Source organism: Lytechinus variegatus, chromosome 2 (assembly GCF_018143015.1).
Source record: "Lytechinus variegatus isolate NC3 chromosome 2, Lvar_3.0, whole genome shotgun sequence".
NCBI classification, from domain to species: domain Eukaryota; kingdom Metazoa; phylum Echinodermata; class Echinoidea; order Temnopleuroida; family Toxopneustidae; genus Lytechinus; species Lytechinus variegatus.
The window spans coordinates 69501835-69528312 of NC_054741.1; the positions used below are offsets into that span (position 1 = coordinate 69501835).

Genomic DNA, 26478 nt, shown 5'->3' on the forward strand with positions numbered 1-26478 from the left:
AATTGTTCAAGAAATATTAACTACATGTATTAGCGCTAACAGAGGTAACCAAAGCAATGATGTTTAAACTCAGTTCTATCAAGTAGAGTGAAAAGAAATATTACCCCAACTAGTTGTAAAATTTGTATTTATTGACACATACATTGTAACAACCAGTACATCGATTTTGCAAAATTTTAGTGCCTCAGTGCCTCTATGGGGGACGAGACAATCCTCTCCTAGAAGCTGCTATACAAATTTCAAATTTCGAGAGGACATGTCCTCCCTCCCCCCCTCCCCATCTGATCGCAGCGAATGATCACAATATCCATACATGTCGCACAAGAGATTCCATTTGCATGTAAATTATTATTTGTGGAGTAACTTGTTGATTTTGAAAATTCACATTCCAATTTCATGCAGTTTTTACTAACCATTGACAGTACTTGGTATTAGTTGGTCTCAGTACTTGAACATAGCAGGGGCCGCAGAACCAGGGATGGGGCTTCACTCCCCCCCCCCCCGCTACTTTTCTCCTTTTTAAAAAACTATATATGAACTTAAATATTACCATCTGATTGTGATTTTTTGCATGGTCAGCCCCCTCCCCCAACTTTCAAAACCGTTCCACGGCCCCTGCACAGAGCCTGTTAACAAACATTCCAGTGCTTAGTACAGGTATGTTGCTGGATACGAAGCTGCAAAGATACTCGGGTTTCATCAGTCATCATTATTCAGTAAATATAAATTATGACTGGGCCCAGTCTTAGTTACACTCGTGATTGATCCGATCATTCTCCAATTTGGAAAGCTGTGTACATATGTGATAATATGTTGTATCTACATGTGGGAGTAAATTCTTCATTCATTAACATGTATAAGCATGCTGATTTGTCAAAAGCAGTATGCTTGAGTGATTAATAGATATTCATAGATGCATAGATGATGTTGTTGTTGGCTTTCCATAGTATTACAGCACTTTGGAAGACAGGGTACATACATGTATAATTGATAAGATTGATTATGTATTGTGTTATGTGCATATGCCATACTGTATAGCTTTTGTGCTCCACATTGTTGTTTGCTTTATGCCTTAATTGAAAGTGGCAAGTGTTTATTCCCCACGTTAAAGAGTTATTATAGATCCAATCAATCTCAACTGTATGGAAATCCAACCATACCATAATTTTTTCTACAGAAAATTTGCACAATCTCCTTAGTAAACAAAGAGAATCACACTGAATCTTCAAAAGAACAAGGAAAGTATGCATATATATCATATCGAGAAAATATTTTGAACAAATTTGCATTTTAGATGTTGACATTGCTGGCTGTCCATAGTTGTGGTTGATCGGATCAATCGAAACTCTGTAAGAGGGGGCCCCAGATACATTGGTAATGCATGTACATGTACATTTATTATCCAATGGCACAAACTTATACAAGGAACCTATGTAACATAAATGATGCAATGAGTATGCCACATTGATCACTTATATTCTACCTTTATTTATATTAATTCTTATGTTATTGGTACATGCATGTTTTATGGTCACTAGGGTTACATATTTATTAAATTGACAATCGCTGGTTAAGCAATTTAACATGCTAAAATGGGGATGTTTCAGATATTATGAATATCAATGTGAATATATTGTGCATGATACTGCTGTTTTTATTGAGATGAAAGGTGCAAGAAACATCTGCTACCTTTTTTTGTACTGCAAGTCAATGGAATATAGCAAGAGACTATCTTTCCTAGTTTCCTGGGGATGTCCCAAATCTTTTTATGTTTTATGCATAATGCATTCTTGTGCCAAGTGAAATAAGGCCCATTAAACTGGGTTCAAAAAGAAACTGATCAAACTTTACAAACTAGGGCACTACACAATAAAACTTAGGGGATGTTGCAAGAAAATATTGTCGATCAATTGCAAATATTCTTTTGCAATTTTACAACTGAAAGATCAATGTTAGTTATAGCAAATCAGATTAAACTTCTTGTTTCAAGGGGCAGATTAGCAATCAATCACTAATTTGCAATTAATTGTAAGACATGATTGATTTAGGGACCAAAAATTTACTTGCAGTTGATCGCAAGTTTCTTGCAACACCCCATAAATCAACATGAACAATATTTTCAACGGGCTAGCTTCAATAACCTCTACTAAGCAGATGTCCATAATTAAGAGGTTCAACCCCAACCACAGAGAGGCTATAGCCCCTCACAGCAATTGATTTCAGAATCCAAAGTCACAAAACGGCAACAGAAAGACCAATGAAAATGAGATGGGATTAAACAAACTTCCCAGTTTATCACACGTATTGTTCACATGCATGTTTATGTAATTGGCTTAATCACAAAGAAGGTATAGGAAGTGAAAATCAAAATTTCAAATGACTGGAATAATCTGGATACAGTGTTTGTCTGTGTATAGCTGAGTGAGGTAAACATAGATATACACCGTGTTCAGATTCTCCTCCACTTGCTGGTACATCCCTAGAGGGTTTGTGAAGGATGAGTGATTGTAAAATTTTGACGTTAATTTTCTGTAGCTTCTTTGTGATTGAGCCAGTCACTCAATCGTCAAGTGTTCGGAAATAGGCATACGGGTATGCAATAAACTGGGAATATCTTCAATCCCATCTTATTTTCATTGGTCTTTATTTTGCCATTTTGTAACTTGGATTCTGAAACCATTTGATGTGAGAGACTGTAGCCTGTCTGTGATTGAGCCAATCTCTCAATTATTCACATGCATTTAGCAAAGAATATTTAAGCTAGCCTGTTTAAAAATACTGTTCATTTTGACTGAGAGGAATTTCTTATGGAACGCAGTTTGGTATTTTTAAAGTTCCTGATGTATAGTTTCAAAGAGCGTAGACCTGTGAACTAGTTAACTTATATCAATTCATAATAAAGCAAAGCTATAGATGTTTAATTACAGTGGCTTTTCTACATCTCCAATTATTTTGTATGATAAGTTTGAGGAGGATAAGCGATGATAAACATTTATTGGACTCTTGTGCCTGTGCAAGTGATTTGAAATACAAACCCAATGTGAATAGGAAATCTCAGTTTGATAGATTGGTCACAAATGACCAATTGATTAGATCTGTCAAAGCAGTAATTGCTTCATCACTCAGTCACCAGAGAATGATAAATTGCTTACCACTTTTCCCCTATCTTTAATTTATTGTGTAGTTAGTGTGTGAATGTATGTGTGTGTCTGTTTCTGTATGTCTGTCTATCTCTCTCTCCCTTTCTCTGTCTCTCTTTCCCTTTTCCAGTATCCACCATCTCCCCTCCTTCGTTCCCCCTTTCCACTTTCAAGAATCCATGCATTTTCTTCCTTACCCCTTCAAGCCCCTTTTCCATTACATGAAAAACATTTAAGACTGATACAGATGAAGACAATACTCACAATATTGCAGGATCAAATAAACTCATACATAGAAATTATAATTGAACATATCAGAAGCAAAATACAAAATATATATATAGATACTGCAAATCTTGCATAAATATTATGCATCTACTAAAAGCAAAGAATATTGCACCTTTTCATGAAAAGTTGGACAAACAATACACAAAACAGAATATATTCCTTACAAGTATACCAATAACCTCATAAACAATAGCTTTGGGGTTAAGGAAATGAGTTAGGAATTTCTACTATTTTAAACATAATTACACAAATGGTTACTAAGGCTCATAACAAGTTTAAAAGCTTAGATAATTCCCTTTCCTGTTTATGTATTAAGCAATTGTGCAGACCAATTGGGCCTAATAATTGGAATTGTTAATGTAAAACATGTACAGGGATATATAAAAACTCAACAAAAAATAGGTTTGAACCCATATTATGATTAAAACCTCTTGTGGACTGTAATCTATAAGTTAATGAATCCTAAATATGTGACTTTGTAAGTTATTTTATTTCTTTAAAAAAACATAAATAACATGTAATTTTTTCATTTGCTAAGCAAATTGTTGCAATGCTAAAGTTTGATAATGTAACATTTGTCATAGGACAAAGTTCAATGAAACTCTCTTGCACAAAGAATCAATACATCGGTAAAATTACACTTAGGGAACTATGAACTAAGCACAATCATCAAAAAGGTGTACATGTACATAATAATTACTGTTACAAGGGTTGGTTTACATGAATACTATCATAATGTTGGGCTGAAGTACATGTACTTCACACATGTTGGTTTTTCATGACAAAATGATTAGAACCATCAGATACACATGTAAAAGGGAACGGATTGTAACTCAGCCAGACATTCTGAATCGGCTTCATTTATTACAGTTCATAAGTCTCAATATAAACATCTAGATGGATTCTCAACTGTGTGTAATTACTGAGCACAGAATATAGTATATAAATTCTGCTGCAAGTATGATTTCCCTGGTGGGGTCACTCACCAGCAGAGGAAGACGCATATGACCGTTACCACAAATGCAAGTAACCCCCTATTGCAGTCAATTTCAAGGATATTTTGTAAAATTTACCCCCCTATTTTCACGCAAAACAAGGACAAAATTGCGGTAAAATGGTACCTTGAAACACCCCTAATTATAAGATTGTAAGGACACTTTTGCCCATTTCGCAAACTTACCCCTATTTACCATATTTCAAGGACAGGGCATTTATACCCTTTCCTCATTAGAGGAAATTGCAACACAGGCGTCAGAGTGCTCAGTCCTTAAAGATGACCAAGAGCCATGTCATACTGATACAATAATCCAAAAGAACTTTATTTTTCTTGAAAAATAAGAAAAGTAGAATTCTTTGTAAAAATAAATGTAGAGTTGTCCACATAAAGATACAGAGCATGATGAGCGCGCCCTCTGCGGCTGGTGACTCGGCGACGGATTTTACTTCCCGTGATCGTTCTCCCCTTTTTCCTGACCCCTATTTCCATCAGATCGAGGACGGTGAGCACCCCTATTTTCACTACTTCGAGGAGTGTTCTGTCCGCGGACGTTCCGTGAAATTGACCCCTTTTCCCGCGATTTTGGTAACGGTCATGCGGTCCCCAAGTCATATTGAGTGACCCCACCGGGATGATTTCTGAAACATTTTCATAACCTTTAATAATCTATCAGTTTATTTATCATCACACCTGAACATATGTAAGGTATATGAGTGAAATTTGGATTTCATTCAGATTGTTTCTTCCGTTTCTCACATGAAGGAACCATTTTCATGTATATAAATAATTTCTTACATATTTTACCCTGTAAAGGGGCCATTCCACTATCACGATTTGAAACCCCCGATCCATCCCGATCATTAGATAGGCAGAGAGCAGAATAGGAATCGGTTGAAATCAGGAGCAGCGTAGTTACAATGTTGTGAATACGGTGACAGTGGGATTGACATTCAGATCGGATAAACGTTCTGAACATGTTCAAAATTTCATGCCAATCTTCCTGCATCAGAAAACGCCCAAGCGGGAAAAGCATTATGAGTGTAATCAGGTCTTTCCTGGCTAACTAACAGAGGCACGTGGACATAATTGATCCCCTGTTCATTTGCAAAAGTTATATCACTGCAATTATTTTTCACTGACTCCCGAAAAATGGTCCATTTTTACCCGATCCTGCCCTATCTTAAGGGCTGTCAATCAGCATAGTGGAGCAGGGGCTTAATCCACAAATTCGTTCACATTATCCTGACCCCCAAATGCATACATCTTCACTTAATATAGAAAACAGCTTTCCAATACCACGTGAATAAGTCATTTTGCGACCTTTGACCTTGTTAGTGATACCTTCTTGGGCCTGTTGCATATAACTTTTTACCTGAGAAAACTCTGGTTAAAAACTGAAAACTAAGGTTAATCTGATTTCTGCCATTGACTTTAACACATAGCAAAAACTCTGGTAAAACCTGAGTTTTCTCAGGTAAAATGTTTTATGCAACGGGCCCCTTAAACATCAATTGGATAACCATATTTATAGCCAAGTTTCAAGATCATGCACTATTCATATATTTCTTCTACAGTTACTTGGAATATAACTTGATAAAAGTGGTGTACAGTTCATATCATATTTTCCTTGCAATATGAGGCTCTTCTGTAGAATTTTGCAGCAAATCAATGTCATTTAAGTCATTAAATTGGGGATCGCTAATTAATTGGCAAAACAGCACAACATATCTGAATTATCTGAATCACTGCCTTTTCAACAGCTATTTGTTAAAATATTCACAGGCCGAGTTCAAACAAAATCTCAGTATTTAATGCAAGAAAAATTAGTCTAAATAAGAATATTGTATCTTTAATTAAAAATCAAACAAACCATACTGCATTTTCAACTGAATTATCTCATATATGAAATAAAAGTATGAACTGAATAAAGTGAAATCAGCTTTAATAGAAGAGCATTATTAATGCACATTATGTTACAGCCAATACAACAATATACAGATAGAAGTGATATAAATAGAAACTACCGAAAGAGAAACCTACTTGCAATATTGAATATCCTGTGCCCCAAAACATACAAATTTACAATGAAATTGGCTATGTTTAACATTATGGATATGTCGTAATGATATTGACCATCGTAAATTTAGGGGTTAGATAATTTTCTGTATATTTGCTTACCGGTAATTAATCCTTTTTTTTTCTTTCAAGATATGTAGATTTGGTTCAATAGATTTTAAAACGCATTCTTGTATTTACAAGGTAATCAACATTAAGTACTGTAAAATTGAGTTTAGCAGGGAAAGATGAAAGAAATAGAGAAGTCCTGCAATAAGTTGTTTCCATAATTAGTGTTTATGCAACCCCCACTCTTTCCACTGTAATTGATGAACTATATTTTAAGATGAAAATAATCTGTTTCATAAATAAACATTTTGAATAATCTACATCAATATTTACCTTATATGACTGTTTCTACATAACCAGTTTTAATATACACCTATTATAGGCATGAAAATGTGTATGCATTTCATGCATTACTGACTAAAATGTACAAACCTAAGCACAAAATGACTTCATTCTTTGCAATGCATATTCACATCCAGCATTTACCTACTTTACAAACTTACACGAATCTCTGAGGGGTGTCGAAATTGGTTATTAAAAATGTTTAGTCCATTCTCAAGAATCTGAGAGATAATCAGTAAAATAAAGAGAAAATGTAACTTTGTTCAAGACCTTCATATCAAACTTTGTGTTTAAGTCACAGTTATCATTATTGAAATTTGCAACTTTAAAGTTAGGCAGAAAAAAATTGCCTGAGCTTTACAGGGTAAGTTCTCAAGCATTAACCATAATATTCATGTAAGAATGTTGTCTAAATTGCAAAATGCCATAAAAATCATCTAGTAGGCACAGGCTCAGTTTGTCACAGGGTGCTGCAACACACTTCTCTGCCCTCTTTCTTTAGATAGCAGTTACTTCTATTTCATATAAAACTTTCAGGTATCATTTATGCACTAGAAAAAGTTACAGAGTACCTCACAATCCGTCAAAGATTAAAGGAATAACCTAATGAGTCTATCACAGGAAATAAACAATAATTTTGTGATGCTACATTCGAGTAACTCCCCTATATGTCATGTAATGTAAATTCAATCAATTGCAATTTTCTCTGAGAATTAAAAGCAAATTGTCTGTGCTTTAAATACATAAGCACACCCATACCCACTTCATACACACATATATGAAATAAAATAAATCAATAATATTAAAGCATTCATAATATGGCAATAGACTGAATTTATATTACATAGCATATGGGGGAGCTGTTTCGATGTAGCAAATTTGTAACCTTTAAAAATTACAAGCCTTGATTTGATTTCTCTTTTATCAAACTTGACACCAAGGAAATCTTCCCATTGAATTCAATTTCTGATACATGTAGCTGGGTCTAAAGCAGCACTTTGGACAGGAAAAGAAGAATATAGTTGTCAACAGCAGAGGGGGAGGATTCCATCATGAGTAACTGGATCCACCATCACAACACTTGAGCCTTATCCAATTGGGAGAAGATAGTTCGTTCCAACCATTTGGATGTCATTTCTCCGTCAAGGATAGCTGGAGTATCCTCTGCAACTCTTCGTCCTCCTCCTGCCTTCTCTTATCAGCCTCCAGTCTCTCCCTCTCAGACAGCTCCAAGGCCAGTCTCAGTTCATCATCCCTGTTGGCAGAGAACTCGCAACCGATCGGAGCAGGACGGGCTGGTAGCGGTGAGGTAGTGATGGGGGGTTTGGTGGTGGTGTTGGCCCCTGGAGATGGTTGGGGTGGGAGTGCAGCCCCCGGGGGTAACTGAGATTGGACAGCAGCCCCAGTATGATTCGAGGAGGCATGGGATACTGATGAGGGTTGGTCCCCGGATGCATTGTTGCTCTCGTCCGTTTGAGATAGAAGAAGGCTCTCTTGAATTGCCCTGTGAGGAAGGAGCATCAAATTAAGATTAGATTTGCCCGCAATATTCTGATATTTATACATTCAAAAAATGTATTCATTACAATAACATAGAAATAATCTCATTGAAGAGGTGCCCCAATGTTTGATAAATACTTCATAAGTCCTAAGAGTAATAATATTTGAGAATACAAATGGATGTTTTCCAATTTCTTTCTAATTTTAATGAAAACGTACCTTTCTAAGAGTTTGTCTTCAATTGACTGTAGATTTTCTGTTTCACCTAGAGCATCAATAAAACCAACCTGCAAAATGAAAGAAAAAGATATTCATATAGAAGAGAAACTGAACTTGATTTTTTTTAATGATTACCAGAGCATAACAAAAGTCAAAGGTCATTCAAGCCAGTCATCATCTGGAATTCTGGATTGACCATCTCCACCACCGCCACCATCATCAGAACATGCATTATCATCATCACCACCACCTCTACCATCATCATCATTGTTGTGATTCTTGTTATGATGACAAAAGAAATTGTATAGAGCTATTTATCCGTGAAAAGCATTCAAAGGTACCGACTCCCGCAGTATGTCACACATTATTCACAATGTTACTAAAAAAGACAGATCTTTAGTTCAGATATAAAGGTTTCAAAGTTATTACAATTATGAAGTTAGATTGGCTAAGAATTCCTAAGAGGTGGAGCAACTGAAGAAAAAAAATCATGTTTTCAGGAGGGTACTTGGCAGTAGAAAAATAAAACTAGCAGAACAAATTCCTGGCTGCAGCTGTCGTGAACCAATTTGTCCAGTGACATAGCTAATGGACAAGTTATGCAGAGCTTTATCATTATCAAATGTACATGTGTACAATACTACTGACCTCGTCTTGATTGTTGGTTTGTTGTTGTTGTTGCTCCAGAAGACTCTGTTGTATGGCTAGCTGCAGGAGCTCATCCTCACCATACCTAACCTGACTCTCCCCAGATCTATACTTTGAGTAACCTGCCCAAATGATAAATACATGAACAATTATTGCAGAATATCAAAAATAATTTGATAAAAGCAGTTGGCATGCAAGGTTTGGTCACGGTGCGGTGCAATATCTTGTGGCCTAAGTGCTCATGCACAGGCACAAAAAAATGCATGAAACAGACTCTATCGACATCTATCACTAAAAAGTGTGATCTCATTTCCTCTTTAACATAGCTATGATTTCAATCTACTTTTCATGAAAAGAAAAATCAATCGAAGCTTAGTTCATAATTCCTCTTCAGAGATAACAAATTAATCCTCTTTAGGAAAATGCAAATTAGGTAGGATTCCTTTTGCACATGGGTACAATGTTTACATTATTTTCATATCACATCACACTCAAATTCTTAGGTCAGCCTTACAACCAGGCCTCATATAGTATTCCAAAGTCATTTCAGAAGATTCTCATTTAAATTTTAATATTATTCTAAGAATCTATTGCTGATTATCACAAAAAAATAATATTGAACTTTTGGGTACCCACTCTAAGGTACAAAAGTGAACACTAGCTTGTACAAAGCAACAGAGTTCTGATATGGAGGTTAAGAAACTTACCTCCTGGTATATCAAAGACATGTGGATCAACAACACAGATAGTGGCAGGGGGAAGTGGTTTGGGAGAAGCTCCTTCACCCTCAAGAAGATCCTCACTTGCTGCTGGTAGGGGTTCCTCAGACAAGCTCTCAATGACCTCATTGGATACACCCGTAACAGGCTGCTTCTTGGCATAAAGGTTTCCAAATGTTACACATGCATTGATGACATGGAAGAGGGGGATTTCTGTGGGTAATATAGAAACATGGAATGAAGTGCAAGTTAATTGTTGTATTTTCTGGAATGTATTAAATCATAAAGTCAATACAAAAAAAAATATGGATGATGTCAAAATTTAAACACAAGTGAAATAGTTTCAGACTGGAAAAATAAAGATATTGGTGACAAAATTGTGACCCCCCCCAAAAAAAACAAGTGGAATTCCTCTGGCCGTCTCACCTGCATCACGCGGTTCAATATAGCAGCAGTGCTGACTTTGAATACTACTCTAACTTGCACAAGATGTTCAGTGATACATGGTTACTCTTATGTCCACTTTTTATGAACTAGACCAATAAACTTACAGAGATATGATGGTTATTCAACAAAAAACCCAACATGGCCAAAGTTCATTGACCTTACATGACCTTTGACCTTGATCATGTGACCTGAAACTCGCACAGGATGTTCAGTGATACTTGATTACTCTTATGTACAAGTTTCATGAATCAGATCCATAAACTTTCAAAGTTTTGATGGTAATTCAACTGATACACCCACTTCGGCCAAAGTTCATTGACCTTTGACCTTGGTCATGTGACCTGAAATGCGCACAGGATGTTCAGTGATATTTGATTACTCATATGTCCAAGTTTAATGAACTAGACTAATAAACTTTCAAAGTTATGATGGTAATTCAACAGATACCCTCGATTTGGCCAAAGTTCATTGACCCTAAATGACCTTTGACCTTAATCATGAGACCTGAAACTTGCACAAAATGTTCAGTGATGCTTGATTACTATTATGTTCAAGTTTCATGAATCAGATCCATAAACTTTCAAAGTTATGATGGGAATTCAACAGATATCCCCAATTCGGCCAAAGTTCATTGACCCTAAATGACCTTTGACCTTGGTCATGTGACGTGAAACTCATGCAGGATGTTCAGTGATACTTGATTAACCTTATGTCCAAGTTTCATGAACTAGGTCCATATATTTTCTAAGTTATGATGACATTTCAAAAACTTAACCTCAGGTTAAAATTTCAATGTTGATTCCTCCAACATGGTCTAAGTTCATTGACCCTAAATGACCTTTGACCTTGGTCATGTGACATGAAACTTTAATAGGATGTTCAGTAATACTTGATTAACCTTATGGCCAAGTTTCATGAACTAGGTCCATATACTTTCTAAGTTATGATGTCATTTCAAAAACTTAACCTCAGGTTAAGATTTGATGTTGACGCCGCCGCCGCCGCCGTCGGAAAAGCGGCGCCTATAGTCTCACTCTGCTTCGCAGGTGAGACAAAAACCAGGGAAACATGATTTTGCATTAAATTTGCAATATTGACATCAACAACAGAAATACTATGACATCTCTGGTAAAAACCCCAAATAACCATTACAATAAATGAACCAATTTTTCATTTTGGCGAAGATTCTATTTGGAAATACTAAAACTAACTTCCTTCTGTGCTTTTTTTGTTACTATTTTTTTAAATAGCCTTTCAACAGGTGAGAATTCCGAAGCCAAGACTGGCTGACACCAATATAATCATCATTACCTGGTCTTCAAAAACACTCCTAAGAGATGAAAACAAGAACCTTACCAATCTTGACAGGAAATCCTGCAGGTAGCTGCAGGGTGATGAAATCCCTGAGCTTGGCAAAGTGGGCATTACTGATGGCCATCAGGTCTATGATGGGCAGGACCTGCTCCTGGAGGGACAAGGGGTGGTTCTCTGATAGCCACAGGGTGGCCCGGAACTTCTGCACCTTGGTGGTAACCTCCCTGGGCCGGCCGACGTCCCTGCCTTCAAGGGGGATCCTCTCATTGAAGTATTCCTCTGGTTTGATGTCGGTGGGGTTGGTGAGGGTTCCAGACTGGGTTACATTGAGCTGTGAAGGAGAAAAATTGGAGGTGTCATTATGTAGCAGTTCAGTCACTTAATCTCAGGGTTATGGGTTGGAATTTCAATCAGATCTTTGGACTTTTAGATAGACACTTATAGACACCAAGGTCAAGTCCATAACCCTAACAAAAAGAGAATTTTGATAAAAAGCAAAATCATATTGCATCAAAATCAGACGTAAAATCAAATAGATTGACATCTTACAGTTCGCTCATTTTTGACAAAATATTTATCTGCACAACACATTGATATGCCAATGGAAGAGCTGATGATGTCACTCACTATATGTTTTTCATCATGAAATATAGAATATTTCATTTCTTTCAGATTTGTACTGATAATTGATCAAAATCTCAACTGAAATTGGATGACCAAAATGAAAATGTTTTCATACATAATCAGGGGTGTGAGGGGTCACAAATAAAAAGATCTGAAAAAAGCTGAAGAGTGTTGAAAAGTATGAAATAGAAAGAGCTCCCATATTTTTGTACAGAGGAAAACCAAAAATAAGCTGAAAATCAAAACAAAAAAATCTGAAATCAGCTAAAAATCTGAACTCACACATCCCTGCATAATTAAAGAATAATTTTTCTTTCAAGTTTGTAGTTTATGCTGTAAGGAAAGTGCATGCCAATTATCAGCATGGTCGTGCAGACAGCAGGCGAGATCAGAAGGAAGAACCAAGCCAACCCTTCCATATAAAGGATTCAAATCTGCATTAATTTAAAATATCAATGTTTAAGTATTAATGTCATATGATGCAGCCAAGCAGTACCGACACTAATAGGGAAAAAAATAATAATATACATTCTTTTTACTGTTTCCTGCTTTGAGTAGTAGATAGATGTGTGATAGAGTGTTTACCAAATGCTGACAACAATTGACTTACCCCTGCACCTCCTGCTTCCTGTTCTTGTTGCTCTACTACACCTAGTAATGATTGCAGAGGGGAGGAGAATGCAGGACCATCAGCTGAAAATATATAATGTAATACTTTCATGAAAACAGAAATATTCATTTCAATAAGGGTGAATGTCCACATGGTCTACTCCTACAATTTATATATGTTCCAAAATACAAAATGACAAATTTTAGCCCCAGCTATAGTACGGGGTTAAGCGTGTGTAAAAAGTGTATGAGTGAAGTACTTGTACTACAAATGATCGACAAATGTATTTAAAGCATGAGCTACCACTAGTCCGGGGTTAGCGAGTTTCGTGTGTAAAAAGCAAGAATATCCGGGGTTAGCAATAACAATTTGGCATGTGTGAAAAGAAAAAAAAAATAGTACGGGGTTAAGGATACTATGGGGTTAGCGATAGTCCGGGGCTAAGAAAATCCTGTGTAAAAAGGGTGAAGTACAAGTATCTCTTAATTAATCTGACAAGTAGTAGTAGGTGACTATCATTTCATTCACTAAGAAGGACTTCAAAACTTATCATAATATTTTTTCAGTTTACAGGATAAGCTGCATATGGAGGTTCCTTACAGTGCACTTATAAACTAAGAGATGGATTGAAGAAAACAAGGATATGTTATGAAATAAATTCCCTGCCACAAAGGAAATCAGAGAATCATCTTCTGCCATGAAAAAAAATTTCCTCACTACTTTTGTGTTCCTGTTTGAATTTTATAACATTCTCTTATGCTCGGCATGTCTAATCCATATCTATATATTCAATACAGCTCATAATTAATTTGTGTTCTTCATGTACATATACTTTGAGTGATTGAGTTTAACTGACACATTAATGCATGCTGCCATACTTTGGCAAAAGGAAGTAAGTTACAAAAGTATGATTTGAATTGTTGTAAATGGGCAATGTGTGTTCATTATTTACATAGGCATCAATGCAATTTAACAGCATATTTTCTTCAATATCTTTCCATAGAACAATCATTTCTTCCCAAAATTTTACCTGAACTTGCAACATACAAAGGGTGTTTCAGAAACAATGATAACTCAAATTTGAATGATGAGTAACTTGCTTCGTTTTGCCAAAGTTTAGCAGCATTCCTATTGCACTTTGTGCAAAATCTAATACATTTCACAAGAAAACCTTCAAATTAAGAACTTTTTTTCTGCAAGTGCAGAGTGGGTTATGAATGAAAATGGAAATTTACTGAAGGCATAAATTATGTTTTTCCCAACAACAGCACAAAAGTGTGGCTACAACATGGCTCCATGCTATTTGAAAAACACATAGACGTATTCTCATAACAATTCCAAAACAAGGATTTTACTCCATACTTCTATGAAATGCTAAGTTTGAACTTCCTTATTCAATTAAAGTTCATGACAAAGATAATGTACTAAGAATTTATTAAAAAAAATTTTATCCTCATATTATCATTTTTATATTGAATTCAAAGCACAATTAAAACATAATGTACTTGATGATTGAGATGGAAATGGACGTGAAATAAATGTGTGATTAGGCTAGGGTCAATTAATCAATACTATGAGAATATCAACCATGTAGTTTCAGTTTAGACCTGTGTTAAAACAAACTAAGGTCAACTCAACTCTATATTAGACCATAACTCACACCGTAATTAAAGTTAAGCCACAATAAAGAAATAAAATTATCATAATACCTTTAACTTTATCTTTGTCTTCTTTTGTTAGGTGTTCTGTTCTGTTTTTAGTAACGAGTTGTACATTGTTGGCGGTGAATACTTTACATTCGTAGTCGTTGATGGTTTCAACTTTGTCATGTCTCCAGCCCCAAATACCAGCCTTTGTTCTGGAATGAAATTGATAAAGAATAACAGGTGTAAATTCATAATAGAACCAAGCAGTTCCCATATAAGGCTAACTGAAGCAAATGAGAAAATTCAGATGTCATTTTAACATGATAATCAACTACACAAACAGCAATACATAACCTCTATCTTATTTTGAAAATTATAATAATCATAAATATTATGAGCAGTATTTCAATAATTAAACCAAGTTTCAACTCTAGCATAATCAAGAATGTTATTCATCATCAGTTCTATGAAATGCTTCAATTTACTTTCCTTCTTTGATATGACAAAGATAATGTACCAAATAATCAATTAAAATTTATTGTAACCTCATATTATGATATACTTCTTACATAATCATTTTTAGGGAAAACTGTTCAGCATGGGATAATTGTTTGTACGATGTGAATGAGATGGCAACTAGCTTTCAATTAAAGAGTGCCCTTGTTAATCTTGTTTATCTTAACCATTGATATGAGAATAAACCCCATTATGTTCATTCATCTCTATCTTTACAAAATATGAATAGAATTGGTTCTATATATGCTCCATTAGTTAATCATGGTATTTTCACCAGGAAATTACTCTACAAACGTAGGTAAAATATATGCTCACACAAATTACTTAATATCTAAGAACAATAATAATTTAAAAACATATCACATCCATCATTACTGGAATAATCTCACAGCGGATATGGTATCCTTCAAAAGCACTGACATACTTAAAGCAAAACTAAACATGCAAAACCAGCAACAAAGCAAAACAGAGTAATAATACTCCCACTCTCGTCAGCCCTGAGTTACCCTTCCTGGTGGAGGACTTCAGGGAATGGAACTACAAGGTACAAGGTATCATCAACAGCTTAATTTCTATATTGAATCGAAGATTACAAACGTGGCATACCTGGTGAATTCTATTTTCTCTGTATCTATGTAAGTATTAGAGACTGGTGAGGTGAGTCTTTGGGCTATAGCATTCTCTGAAGGCTGCATCCTAGATACGTCATGGTGTGCCTGAAGTTCTAACATCTCAGAGTAAACTACCTTTGCATCATGGTCTATCTCCATAAACTCAAACTGGTTCCGATCTGAATGCAGAAAAGCATGAAAGGAACGGTTGAAGGTCAACACCAAACTACCGGTATTTCATACAGGCACTTAAATTAATCCAACACTATCCCTGTGGATGCCCTATTGAGCAGACTCAATGCCGCTCTCATTGGCCTTGGAAAATTATTAGTTGTGCTCTTTCATATTTTTTCCATTTGTGCTGCACTAATTAGAAATGTGCCCTCTATAAATTTAAGACATGATATTCCTGCAACATTTGAGAAGTATCTTCATCACTGCACACTGCATGGTAACTAATGCTTCATGTTTTGTCTTTTGTAATGATAGAGGAAATTTTTCCTGAGCTCACAGCAGGAGTGTTAATAGATGGATGTGCACAAGACAATTTGCACTGACTTCATTCTCACCATTAATTATGTGTATGATGCAGGTGCAGGGGGGGATCCTTATTGAAATTTTATCCTTCAACTCAACAGATTATAAAACAACTTTCAATTGAAACGGGATCCTTTAATCCCTGATCACCTGCTTCAGGAACAATTTTACACATTTATGGAAAGGAATACTAATAGAGCCCAGACAAGATTGCATTAAGAATTTACACACCCTCAAGTTTCATCTACTACAATGTATACATGTACATGTGTAGCTACATGTAATCTTATTCTGTCATATTACCACTGTGGATGAAAAATAACCTCCTAGAACTCATCAACAATTCTGTGCATTTTTATCTACTAAGAACACTTATGTGGGAAACAGAAACTGCCTTGACTGTTCTGAAAGTCTACTTCAATAACATCACAAAGAAATCTTGAAGGGGTACTTGAATCAAAACCATTATTCTTTCCTTGAGACAAAGGTGGCTTGTGTATATTTAAGCTATTTATCTCTCAGGCTTGTTTTTCTTTCACCAACTCTTAAAATTCCACTTGGAATTTATTTTAATACTGACAAATCCTAAGTATAAAAGTACCAGTACTTCTTAAATAATAAATCAAGTTGAAATAAAATAAGTTATGCATACATTTCAATTTGCAATCTAATTGGTAAAAATTGTTGTTTCAAAGGAAATCAAATCTTCTTATCAAGTTGCATGCATGGAATTTATTTTAGAAACACAGTTTTCGTTTTTATTTAATACATGAATTTCAATTTTCATATTACTACTAGTGTTCATGTTAAAGTTCAAATGGATCAATAGCAAAATGTTCACATTTCTTACAAAATGTCTATGACAGAATGTAATGATAGAACTGGTAAAATCTTTCAAACTGTGGAAGGTTTTCATCACCATAAACATCTCTCTTGGAGAGGTAGTGGACAATTTCAATACATTCGTCTCCTTGTCACATTTCCATGATATCAGCACTGATAAGAAATTCTCTGACTTTAAACTAAACTTGTTAAGCACTTACTACTATTGCAGTGATAAACAAAACCAGAGACTCAAACAAGAAAAAGGTCTGAAGGATATTGAGTCGATGATTTTCTATGACAATATCATTAAAGAATATTGGAATCTAAGGCATTTAAAGAGTGTCAATAAGATATGTATATATGAATGTATGCCATCTGTATTCAAATCATTCACTTTAACTTAGTTTACAAAAAAGGTAGGCCTATATAGCACAATGTAATATAACAAAACAATATAACAAACAAACACAATATATCGTTGACAGGGTAAATCAAGTAAAAGAAAACCATCTACAATAGGAAGTTTAGGAACATATACGACACACTCTAAGAATTAAGACAAATTCATTAAACATTTAAAAAATAACGATTTATGCACATGTACATTGTACAGCCATTAAAGAGTATAGCACCTGAATCAGTTTCTTAACAGAAAGAAAACTAAAAGATTTACATATTCATAAGCATAAACAATTTACCTTAAGAGGTGTCTCTTTGTAATCTTGAAATTAATTATTGTAAATGTTCTTGTTGTTTGTTTAACTATTTTTATTTTGTTATTATGCCTTTTGCTTCTTGTTCAATGTAATCATTTCTCTTTGTTATTTGTCTTAATTCATACATATTTTATGCTATGCGTGGGCGCCTGGTGAGAAGCTCTTAGCTTTTAAGGGGCCCACACCTTATGTATCAATGCTTGATTTAATTTTACACATTGTAAGTATACATTTTTATCATTTTTACACATGAAGGTGAAATAATTGAAATGAAATGAAATGAACAGACAGCTAGAAGTGGCTACCCACCTTCATTCTTGAAGACATAACTCCTGCTACCTCTGACCCAATTCATATTATCAAATCCAATGAGGGTTGTATCAATCCTAACGTTTGGACCACTCTTCCACACACGATAAGTATCACTGGGACACATCCTAGACATCAGAGGAACTGTCAACACCAAAAATATATTTGTTGTTAAAGGAGAATCCAACCCAAATAAAAAGTTACTTTTACTTTTAGAAGGAAAAGAAAAAATCAGAAAGTTCATACATGATAGTTTGAACAATATTGGACAAACTATAAGAAATTTATGAGTTTTTAAAAGCTGTAAAAATCAGTAATCACTATACCCATATAAATTTCAAATTGGCTGCATTTGTGATGTTATAGTCATGTGAGACTAGGACTACCCTTCCACTTCCTCCAACATATAAAATGGCTAAAATGTCATTTTTTCAAAAGTTTTACTTCAAATTATATTTTTCATTCATGAGGACATAAAACGATATGCTATCTGCATTATATTTTGATTACTGCCCTAGGGGAATAGGTACTTAGGAGAAAACCACAAAATCCTGATTATTATTACATGGACTATGGGAAAGTTGTCCTAGCCCCTTGACATAATTTACTTACCCAGTTGCAAATTTGAAAATTTACATAGTCTCAGGGATTTCAATTTTAGAGCAGCGATAACTATCATATTGATGTGGAAGAGGTTCATCGTGGTGAAGGATTGAGTAGAAGAAATAACCAGTTGTCTCACGATGTAGCAAACGTAGTAGGAAAGCGACGTTTCGTCTGCAAGCTGCTAGACTTCGTCAGGCAATGAGCAAAGACGCTGCTGCGCACGGGTTATATAGCGTCGGGAGCTATTGTCTGGCTCCACTCGGGCGTGAGCCGCGCTGTGATTGGCCGAAGCCGCTGGCCAATCAGCGTCCGCGCTGGTGTCAGGCACCCGCTGGTGCGGGCGCCGCGCGCTGTGAACCGTGGATGCAGTATGCCGTCGGATGGTAGGTAACCATTCATCAGGGATCTCAATGCCGCTGTCCCTGTTGATATTGCTCGGGTGCAAACGGATCTGGATCGCTTCCTTAATGCGCCGCGTATACCAATGCTTATCATTAGCGATGCAGCTGACCTCATCCCAGTTAGGTGGATGATCGGAGTCCCAAGCATGTTCTGCAACAGCAGAGCTATCGGTGCGCCTAAGCCGAACATCACGGCGATGTTCCTTCATGCGTTCCCCCACAGGTCTACCAGTCTCACCGATGTAGACTTTGTCGCAGGTCGAGCAAGGGATCTTATAAACAACCCCATCGCGTCTGTCGGGGATCGGGCGGTCTTTCGGACGGACCAGCTGGCTGCGGATGCTGTCGGACTTAAATATAACTCGGATGCCATGCCTCTCCAAGCGCCGGCGGAGAAGATGCGCGATACCATCAACAAACGGGATTACTATAGCGGATTTAAATTGCGCAAGCTGTTCGGACGGGGCGCTCTTCTTAGCGACGCGGTTAACGAAGGAGCGCGGGTAACCGTTAGAAATAAGAGCCGAGGTGATGTGTTGCTTCTCTGTAGCTGTGCAATGGGGCTTAGTAACGATGCGTGAAGCTCTGTCGTAAAGACACTTCACTACCCCGCGCTTAACGGACTTCGGGTGATGCGAATCATAAGCAATGTACTGATCGGTGTGTGAGGGCTTCCTGTATACGGTGGTGTACAGTCGGCCGCTGGTGTCACGGTGCACCAAAGTGTCTAGAAAGGCAATGCGCTCGTTGCACTCCATCTCCATGGTAAAACGGATGGAGGGCTGCTGCGAATTCATGTGGCTCAAAAGGTCATCGGCGGCGGATCTATGCGTGATGATAAACGTGTCATCTACGTATCGCTTCCAAACTCTAGGGGCGCAGTCGGGCGGGCAACTACTCAGCGCACGTTCCTCAAAAGCTTCCATGAACAGGTTAGCGATCACCGCGGAAACAGGGCTGCCCATGGCTGCTCCTTCTTGCTGTTCGTAGAAATTGCCGGCAAACATGAAATACGTAGATTGCAAAACAAAACTCAAAAGCTCAGTTACCTGGGCCGGAGATAACTGTGTGCGCTCGGGTAGGCTCTCATCACGTTCGAGCCTGCTAAGTGCGACCTTGCATGCGGCGTCGATGGGTACATTGGTAAACAATGATACCACATCAAATGAAACCATGACCTCATGTTCCTGTATGGTTTCGCTGCGCAGGAAATCAACAAACGACGCGGAGTTATGGACAGCATGCCCATTGGAACCGACTAAGGGAGCAAGAATATCAGCGAGATACTTAGACGTGTTGTAAGCAAACGAACTCACACATGACACAATCGGACGAAGCGGGATGTCAGCTTTGTGGATCTTATGCAGTCCATAGATCCTGGGCGGTTGCTTCTGCGACGGTTTTAGCTTACGGTAGGTAGAATCATCGATGTCACCATTCTTGTGAAAGCCGCGAAGAATAGTGGAAAGCTTGCGGGAGAGGCGATCGGTCGGGTCCTTCCCGATAGCGTGATAGGGGCCGGATTCGATTAACTCGGACATCTTGGCGCGGTAGACATCGGTGTCCAGAATAACACTGGCGCGGCCTTTGTCTGCTGGCAAAATCATAATAGACTCGTCTTCCTTGAGCGATTTCAAGGCTTTGCGCATGCCGGGAGTAATGTTCGATTTAGGCGGTTCGGCGGAGGAGAGGATAGCATTTATCTCTCTTCTTACGGAGCCGATGGTTTCGGCATCAAGCGAACGGATGGAGGATTCCACCTTCGCAACAATCTCGGTAGCGGGAACACGCTTCGGGGCTACTGAAAAGTTAAGTCCCTTGGCGAGCAGCGCACTCTCATCAGAAGTCAGTTTGCGTTTAGACAAATTGACGACCCGAGAGCTAGAATCGGCACATACGGAAATATCCTTACCCTCTGAACTAATCTTGAGATACTTATCCTGTTGTCGGGACTTGCACTTCTCAAATTCGTGGCGACGCTATATAACCCGTGCGCAGCAGCGTCTTTGCTCATTGCCTGACGAAGTCTAGCAGCTTGCAGACGAAACGTCGCTTTCCTACTACGTTTGCTACATCGTGAGACAACTGGTTATTTCTTCTACTCAACTATCATATTGCTTGTCCAATTTCTTTCAAACTTTCCCCATTCTGATTTATTTTCTCTTTCCCAAACAACATTTTATGACCAAGGTTGGATTTCCCTTTAAAAATTTAATCGTTTTAATTAGTACACAGAGTCTTAACACTATACCAAGATAAAATATCCCCCCCCCCCTCTACGCCATGTAAGGAGCAACATGAAATTTTGCATGAAAGATATTATTTTTGGCAACAATGTTTGTGAAATAATACATGCATTTCAATTCTTATCATATTTCCCAAATTATGTTTATTACTGCTAAATAGTTTGAAAAACTAACTTAGAGGATGACATTTTCATTATCTACATGTACAACATAGTTTACAGCAAAACTATGAATCAATTAAAAATAATTATATCAGTAATTCAATGCAACAATTATATCTCAAAATTATACAGGGTATAAAACCAATTAGATTGTTTTCTAATACAGCAGCGAAATCATTTAATTCAATGCTCATACTTACTTAATGTACAAAGTCATTTCCCATTTCCAAACAAAGTGTCTGCAGGTTCTATGGAAGTGAATTATCTATTTTTTTCTTTATGGTTTTCTGATAGATAGTGTATAACCATGCATTGTAAGATTCTTTTTTTGAAATGTTAATTGTTTGTAGTACCACAAAGATCCATAGGCCTGAATGGGACTACCCTATTTTTCTTACAAAGGAGACATACTGTAAGTTAATCTTACCCCAACTTGTGAATTCCCATCGCATTTCAACATAGAAATCTGGAGCTTGTCTAAGCTTTTCTAGAAGTTCAGGAATCCCTCCTATCCGAGCTGTGGCTCGCTGATGATCTCTATGCTGGAGGATCAACTGGACAAGTTCAGGATCCCCAGTACTCGTGGCTTCCTGGATCACTGAGGGTAAAAATGGTTTTATGAACAAACAATACTAAATAAGAATAGCCATTAGGATGCTAAAGTTAATGTACAGTAGTATGTCTTGCAATAAAGTTTGAAAATTTGCATACATTGCACACTGGCAAACAAGAATCAATGTTCTAATCTGGGGGGGGGGGTGTATTGTAATGTATTGCTGTACAAATGCGTGACCAGATTATTTCCAAACACCCCCTAAATGAGTTTTTCGATGGCTGCAAAATAACCCCCTAAACAAGTTTTTCGCGGGCTTTATTAAACACATTTTGGCCCCTAATCAAGTTGTCGCCAGAATATGACCCCAGGGAGAAACTTGGGGAAAAAACATACCCTAAACACATTTGGCTAGTCTTGAAAAAAAGAAAGCTTTGAAAAAAACTATACCCTAAATACGTTTGACCCCGCGATTGACCATTGACCAGTCTTTCAAAACCACCTTTTTTTCTTAAAAATCTGTGTTTTTTATACCCTTAAAGAGTGCATGTGTGGCCCAAAACTTAAAAAATACCCCTCTAAACAGGTTTTTGTTCTTGGATGTGTACAGCAAAATATTTGACTGCCCCCCCCCCCCCCTCGGCTCCTGGATAATAGATATAATGGTTTGGACAATACAACCCTCTGAAAGTGTATTATATCTTACCCAGCTGGATCCATTGCTGGTTTAGATGTACTGAGCATATATATAGGTATATCAAGGCAGAATGTTATAAGCATTTTTATCATCTCTCCTTAATAATTTCATATCGAAGAAAAATTGTAAATAAATCATGTATCTTCCAGTATACAATGCCAATTAACATTGAAAAAATACATGTCATGACTGAGAATTATATCAAAGGTATGTCTAATCATACTTAATTATTGCTGCTATTGCACAGTAGATTTCACATCTAATTCAATAAATGTTGTTATATAAGCAATATCTAAAAACTGCTGAGAAATTATAATCTAATTGGAGACAATTTGTAAGAGACTTCTAGCATTGTAACTAATAGCCCAGGAGACAAAGTCAATTTAAAAGTCATTATTTTAAAGTGAAGTGAGATTGCTTTTATTCAGAGTATGTTGTCCCTTTTTTGTTCCAATATTTTAGGATCTAATATTCTTCGTTGAGAAACTTACCAGTCCATCCTCCTTTGTTTTCAATTGTAACATCTGCATCATATCTTAGTAAGACTCTAACACATTCTATATGTCCCAGGGTAACAGCTAGATGGAGGGGTGTCCTACCCCGTGGGTCTTTCTTTTCTTTATCATTCTGCAGAGGATGAGATCATGTAGAAACACTGTTACAGTTGATTTTGTAGTATCTGACTGCTATACATTTGATTTCATCACTTCTGTGCATGTGGCATGTTCCATATCATAATCTCACCCCTTCATTCCATCTCAAGCTCTCAACATAGATACTGCATTAAAAACTCACACTCACTACATTTGACCTATCACAGAACATGTTTTCTCCACTCCATATATGCTCCACTGTTTACTGCTTTAAGTACCGTAGGCCTACATGTAGATCTAGACATATCTCATGACATGAGTCAATAGTATGCATTTGGTTTTCGCTTCTAATTCTCGTCTGCTAGTTTGGTTGGTCCATATCGTTGATGGTCGTGCGAACCGTCATATCTCTCAAACGACAGCGCAAGCCCATTTCAGAGAAAATCGACTTCAAAGGTCACTATAATGTGTGTTATAGCTTTTTTCCTGTCTTCTCATAATACATTTCTCATTTTTTTAAATGAATGTTTGCTTAAAAATGAAGTCAATAATTTATAAGTGTCGAAAAGGAAATTCTAGCACATTTACATGATTAAGGGCTAGAAATTTTACAGAGAAAGTAGAATTTGGCATGGTGAAATTTGGAATTTTGCCCGTCCTGTGCACACATGATATAGGTTCAATCCCTGGCTCCATGGAGAGTAAGCAAGTTAACACATCCCTAACATGACGGCAGGTATTCTGAAAACATTGTTATCTGCGTGTTATCTCATTTCATGTTATCTCCAGCTCCTCCACTCTGCATCTATTTAATCCAATGAAAAGCACTGTTAAAGAAAGGATCACACAGAATTTCCAGGGGGGGGGGGGGAAGAGTGCATGCGCATTGAAGCAAAGTCTGCATTGTGACATCATTTAATTAAAGTTAGAGCTACATGTAGAGAGTAATACAATGGGTAGTGTTGATTGTGGAAATTAAGAATTGCTTATTTCAGAAAGCACGAGTATGAAATTATAAGAGACAGAGGCCTTGATCAATTATGAAGGGGACAAGTGGCAATCACCCCATGAAAATATGGGGGAACACATATCTACTCAGGGAATAATTTTCCTGGTATCGCATCACAATTTGCTTCACATTTTTGAAAGACTGTTATGTAAAGTCTTTTGTATAGAATATTTTTACATACATGTAGGACTGTACATTACTTAGTTGAGAGGTCTTCTCTTATAATCAAAAATGCTTTTCAAATTTGTAAGGCAAACCATTCCCTGCTATTTGCCCCGAATAATTTTGAAAACTTGAAAACAAAATTATGCAATGCAAATTTAAGAAGCACAAAAAGCACTTTTAAAAAACATTAAACTTGACATAGAAATATTAACTTTCACACATACAAAATCATAATTTTTTTCGGTGCTCTTCGCATGCAAAATTCTTTATAATTGAGAGTGCAGCTAATGAATAACTATTCACAGAAAACACTATTATGATAACAAAATATATGTCAATTGATCCAAAATGACCTTTGACTTTGATCATGTGACCTAAAGATATGTGCAAAACAATTATCATTCATACTTGATTACCCTTATGTCGATGTTTCAAAAGCTAGATCCATAAACTTTTTAAGTAATGATGCCAATTCAACACATACTCCCAACACAGCCTGAGTTCAATGATCTTTAATTGACCTTTGACCTTAACCATGTTCCTGAAACACGCTAAGGGTATTCAGGGATACATTGCTGCTCTTATGTCCAAGTTTCATGAACTAGATCCATAAACTTTTAAAGTGATATGTATGACAATTCCACTAAATACCCCCAAAATTACCAAAGTTTGTTGACTCTAAACGACCTTTAACATGTTTAACCTTGGTCATACCATCAATCATCGTGTTAGCTCACACCGCTTTTGTGTTGAAGTCACGGTTTTCAATTTCAGCTCAGAAATACTCAAGCCAGGTGCAATCAGAATCGTAACTAGAATTTTAATTCGTCTTGAGGACAAATGTCAATGAGGTGATCTGTCTGTGAATCTCATGATCATGATCACAATCTAATTTTTTATTATGATCATCATGTTAATGCAGATCAATATGACCATCATGATAATAAGCATAGTTTTATTAATGAAAGGACATGTTGAATACTGTTGAAAGACTATATTACTAGTTTGAATACTAACACACAGCCACAGGCGACCAGTTCCCTGTTTTCACAAATAATTGTAGCTCCGAAGCCTGTTCCTCCTTTTTACAATAGAATAACTCAATAAGCCCACTCCACAGCAGAGCCCCCGTTTTTGTCTCGCCCACGGCACATATACCATGTATATATACCCAGTTGCTGGGTGGGTGTCCGGACAGGTTGTGTATCGTCACTCGTGTATCTCTACTCTAGTCTTAAATCATGTTTAGCACAAAAATTAGACAAAATTATTATATAGGGCCCTAGGGGCCTAGAGAACAAATATTAGCACTATTCATGCTAATCAATGCAGTTTTTGTTTAATCCAAAGACATAAAAAGAAGGCTTCATTTTTGTTACGTGTCCGGACACCCAACCCCCCATCCTACCTACCTACCATTTTGGGGTCAAGTACCCCCCCCCCCGACCCCCGTACCGTCAAAAGTCCCCGCCCGGCCCCGCCCCCGCCCCTATGCCGGAATTGCCACCCACAGCATCTCAGCCTCAGCTAAGAGTAAGACTCGGTCTGCAAAATATAGAACCCCCTACTCAAAATACTGTACCTCTTTTTTTGACAGCTCTTTATTCAAATCATCCAAGTTGTTGTGCCAAATGGCCCAATGAATTGGGAATTCCGTAGCTACACTGGGAATATGAGACATCTGGCTAATCTAGAAAAGTACAAGCGCAAGCTTCGTGAATTTGTGACACTATTCACCCTAATTCTAAATTCGATAAATATCGCAAATGCAAAATGATATTGATCATGAGGGCACGACATTAAAAAATTTATCAGTGATAAATTATTGTATTTCACTTATGTTGGTACTTTCTTTGTTATTAAAAATTATTTATGGTATATATTATTTTTATAAATTAAAAATAATCATTAACAA

General features: G+C 36.8%; 1 protein-coding gene across 1 annotated transcript; it reads right to left on the reverse strand.

Annotated features, from left to right (window-relative positions):
• Positions 1 to 5850: 5850 nt before the first annotated feature.
• Positions 5851 to 26343, reverse strand: LOC121408824 (ankyrin repeat domain-containing protein 13D-like). Its single transcript, XM_041600478.1, has 12 exons — positions 26146 to 26343; positions 23288 to 23423; positions 21974 to 22144; positions 18133 to 18276; positions 15741 to 15924; positions 14682 to 14830; positions 12973 to 13055; positions 11781 to 12069; positions 9966 to 10190; positions 9259 to 9380; positions 8611 to 8678; positions 5851 to 8395 (listed from the first exon to the last, which is right to left on the reverse strand). The coding sequence occupies exons 1-12, from the start codon at positions 26242 to 26244 to the stop codon at positions 8023 to 8025; spliced, it is 2043 nt and encodes a 680-aa protein (XP_041456412.1). The 5' UTR covers positions 26245 to 26343; the 3' UTR covers positions 5851 to 8022.
• Positions 26344 to 26478: the final 135 nt, after the last annotated feature.

What these genes read in the sequence shown, in the direction of transcription:
- LOC121408824 (XM_041600478.1), bottom strand. Translation starts at nt 26,244, where the DNA reads ATGTCTCATATTCCCAGTGTAGCTACGGAATTCCCAATTCATTGGGCC. An exon ending in AGACAAAGATAAAGTTAAAG is followed by an intron (nt 13,056 to 14,681) that starts GTATTATGATAA and finishes ATATATTTTCAG; the next exon opens with CTGATGGTCCTGCATTCTCC. An exon ending in AAACCAACAATCAAGACGAG is followed by an intron (nt 8,679 to 9,258) that starts GTCAGTAGTATT and finishes TTCATTTTGCAG; the next exon opens with GTTGGTTTTATTGATGCTCT.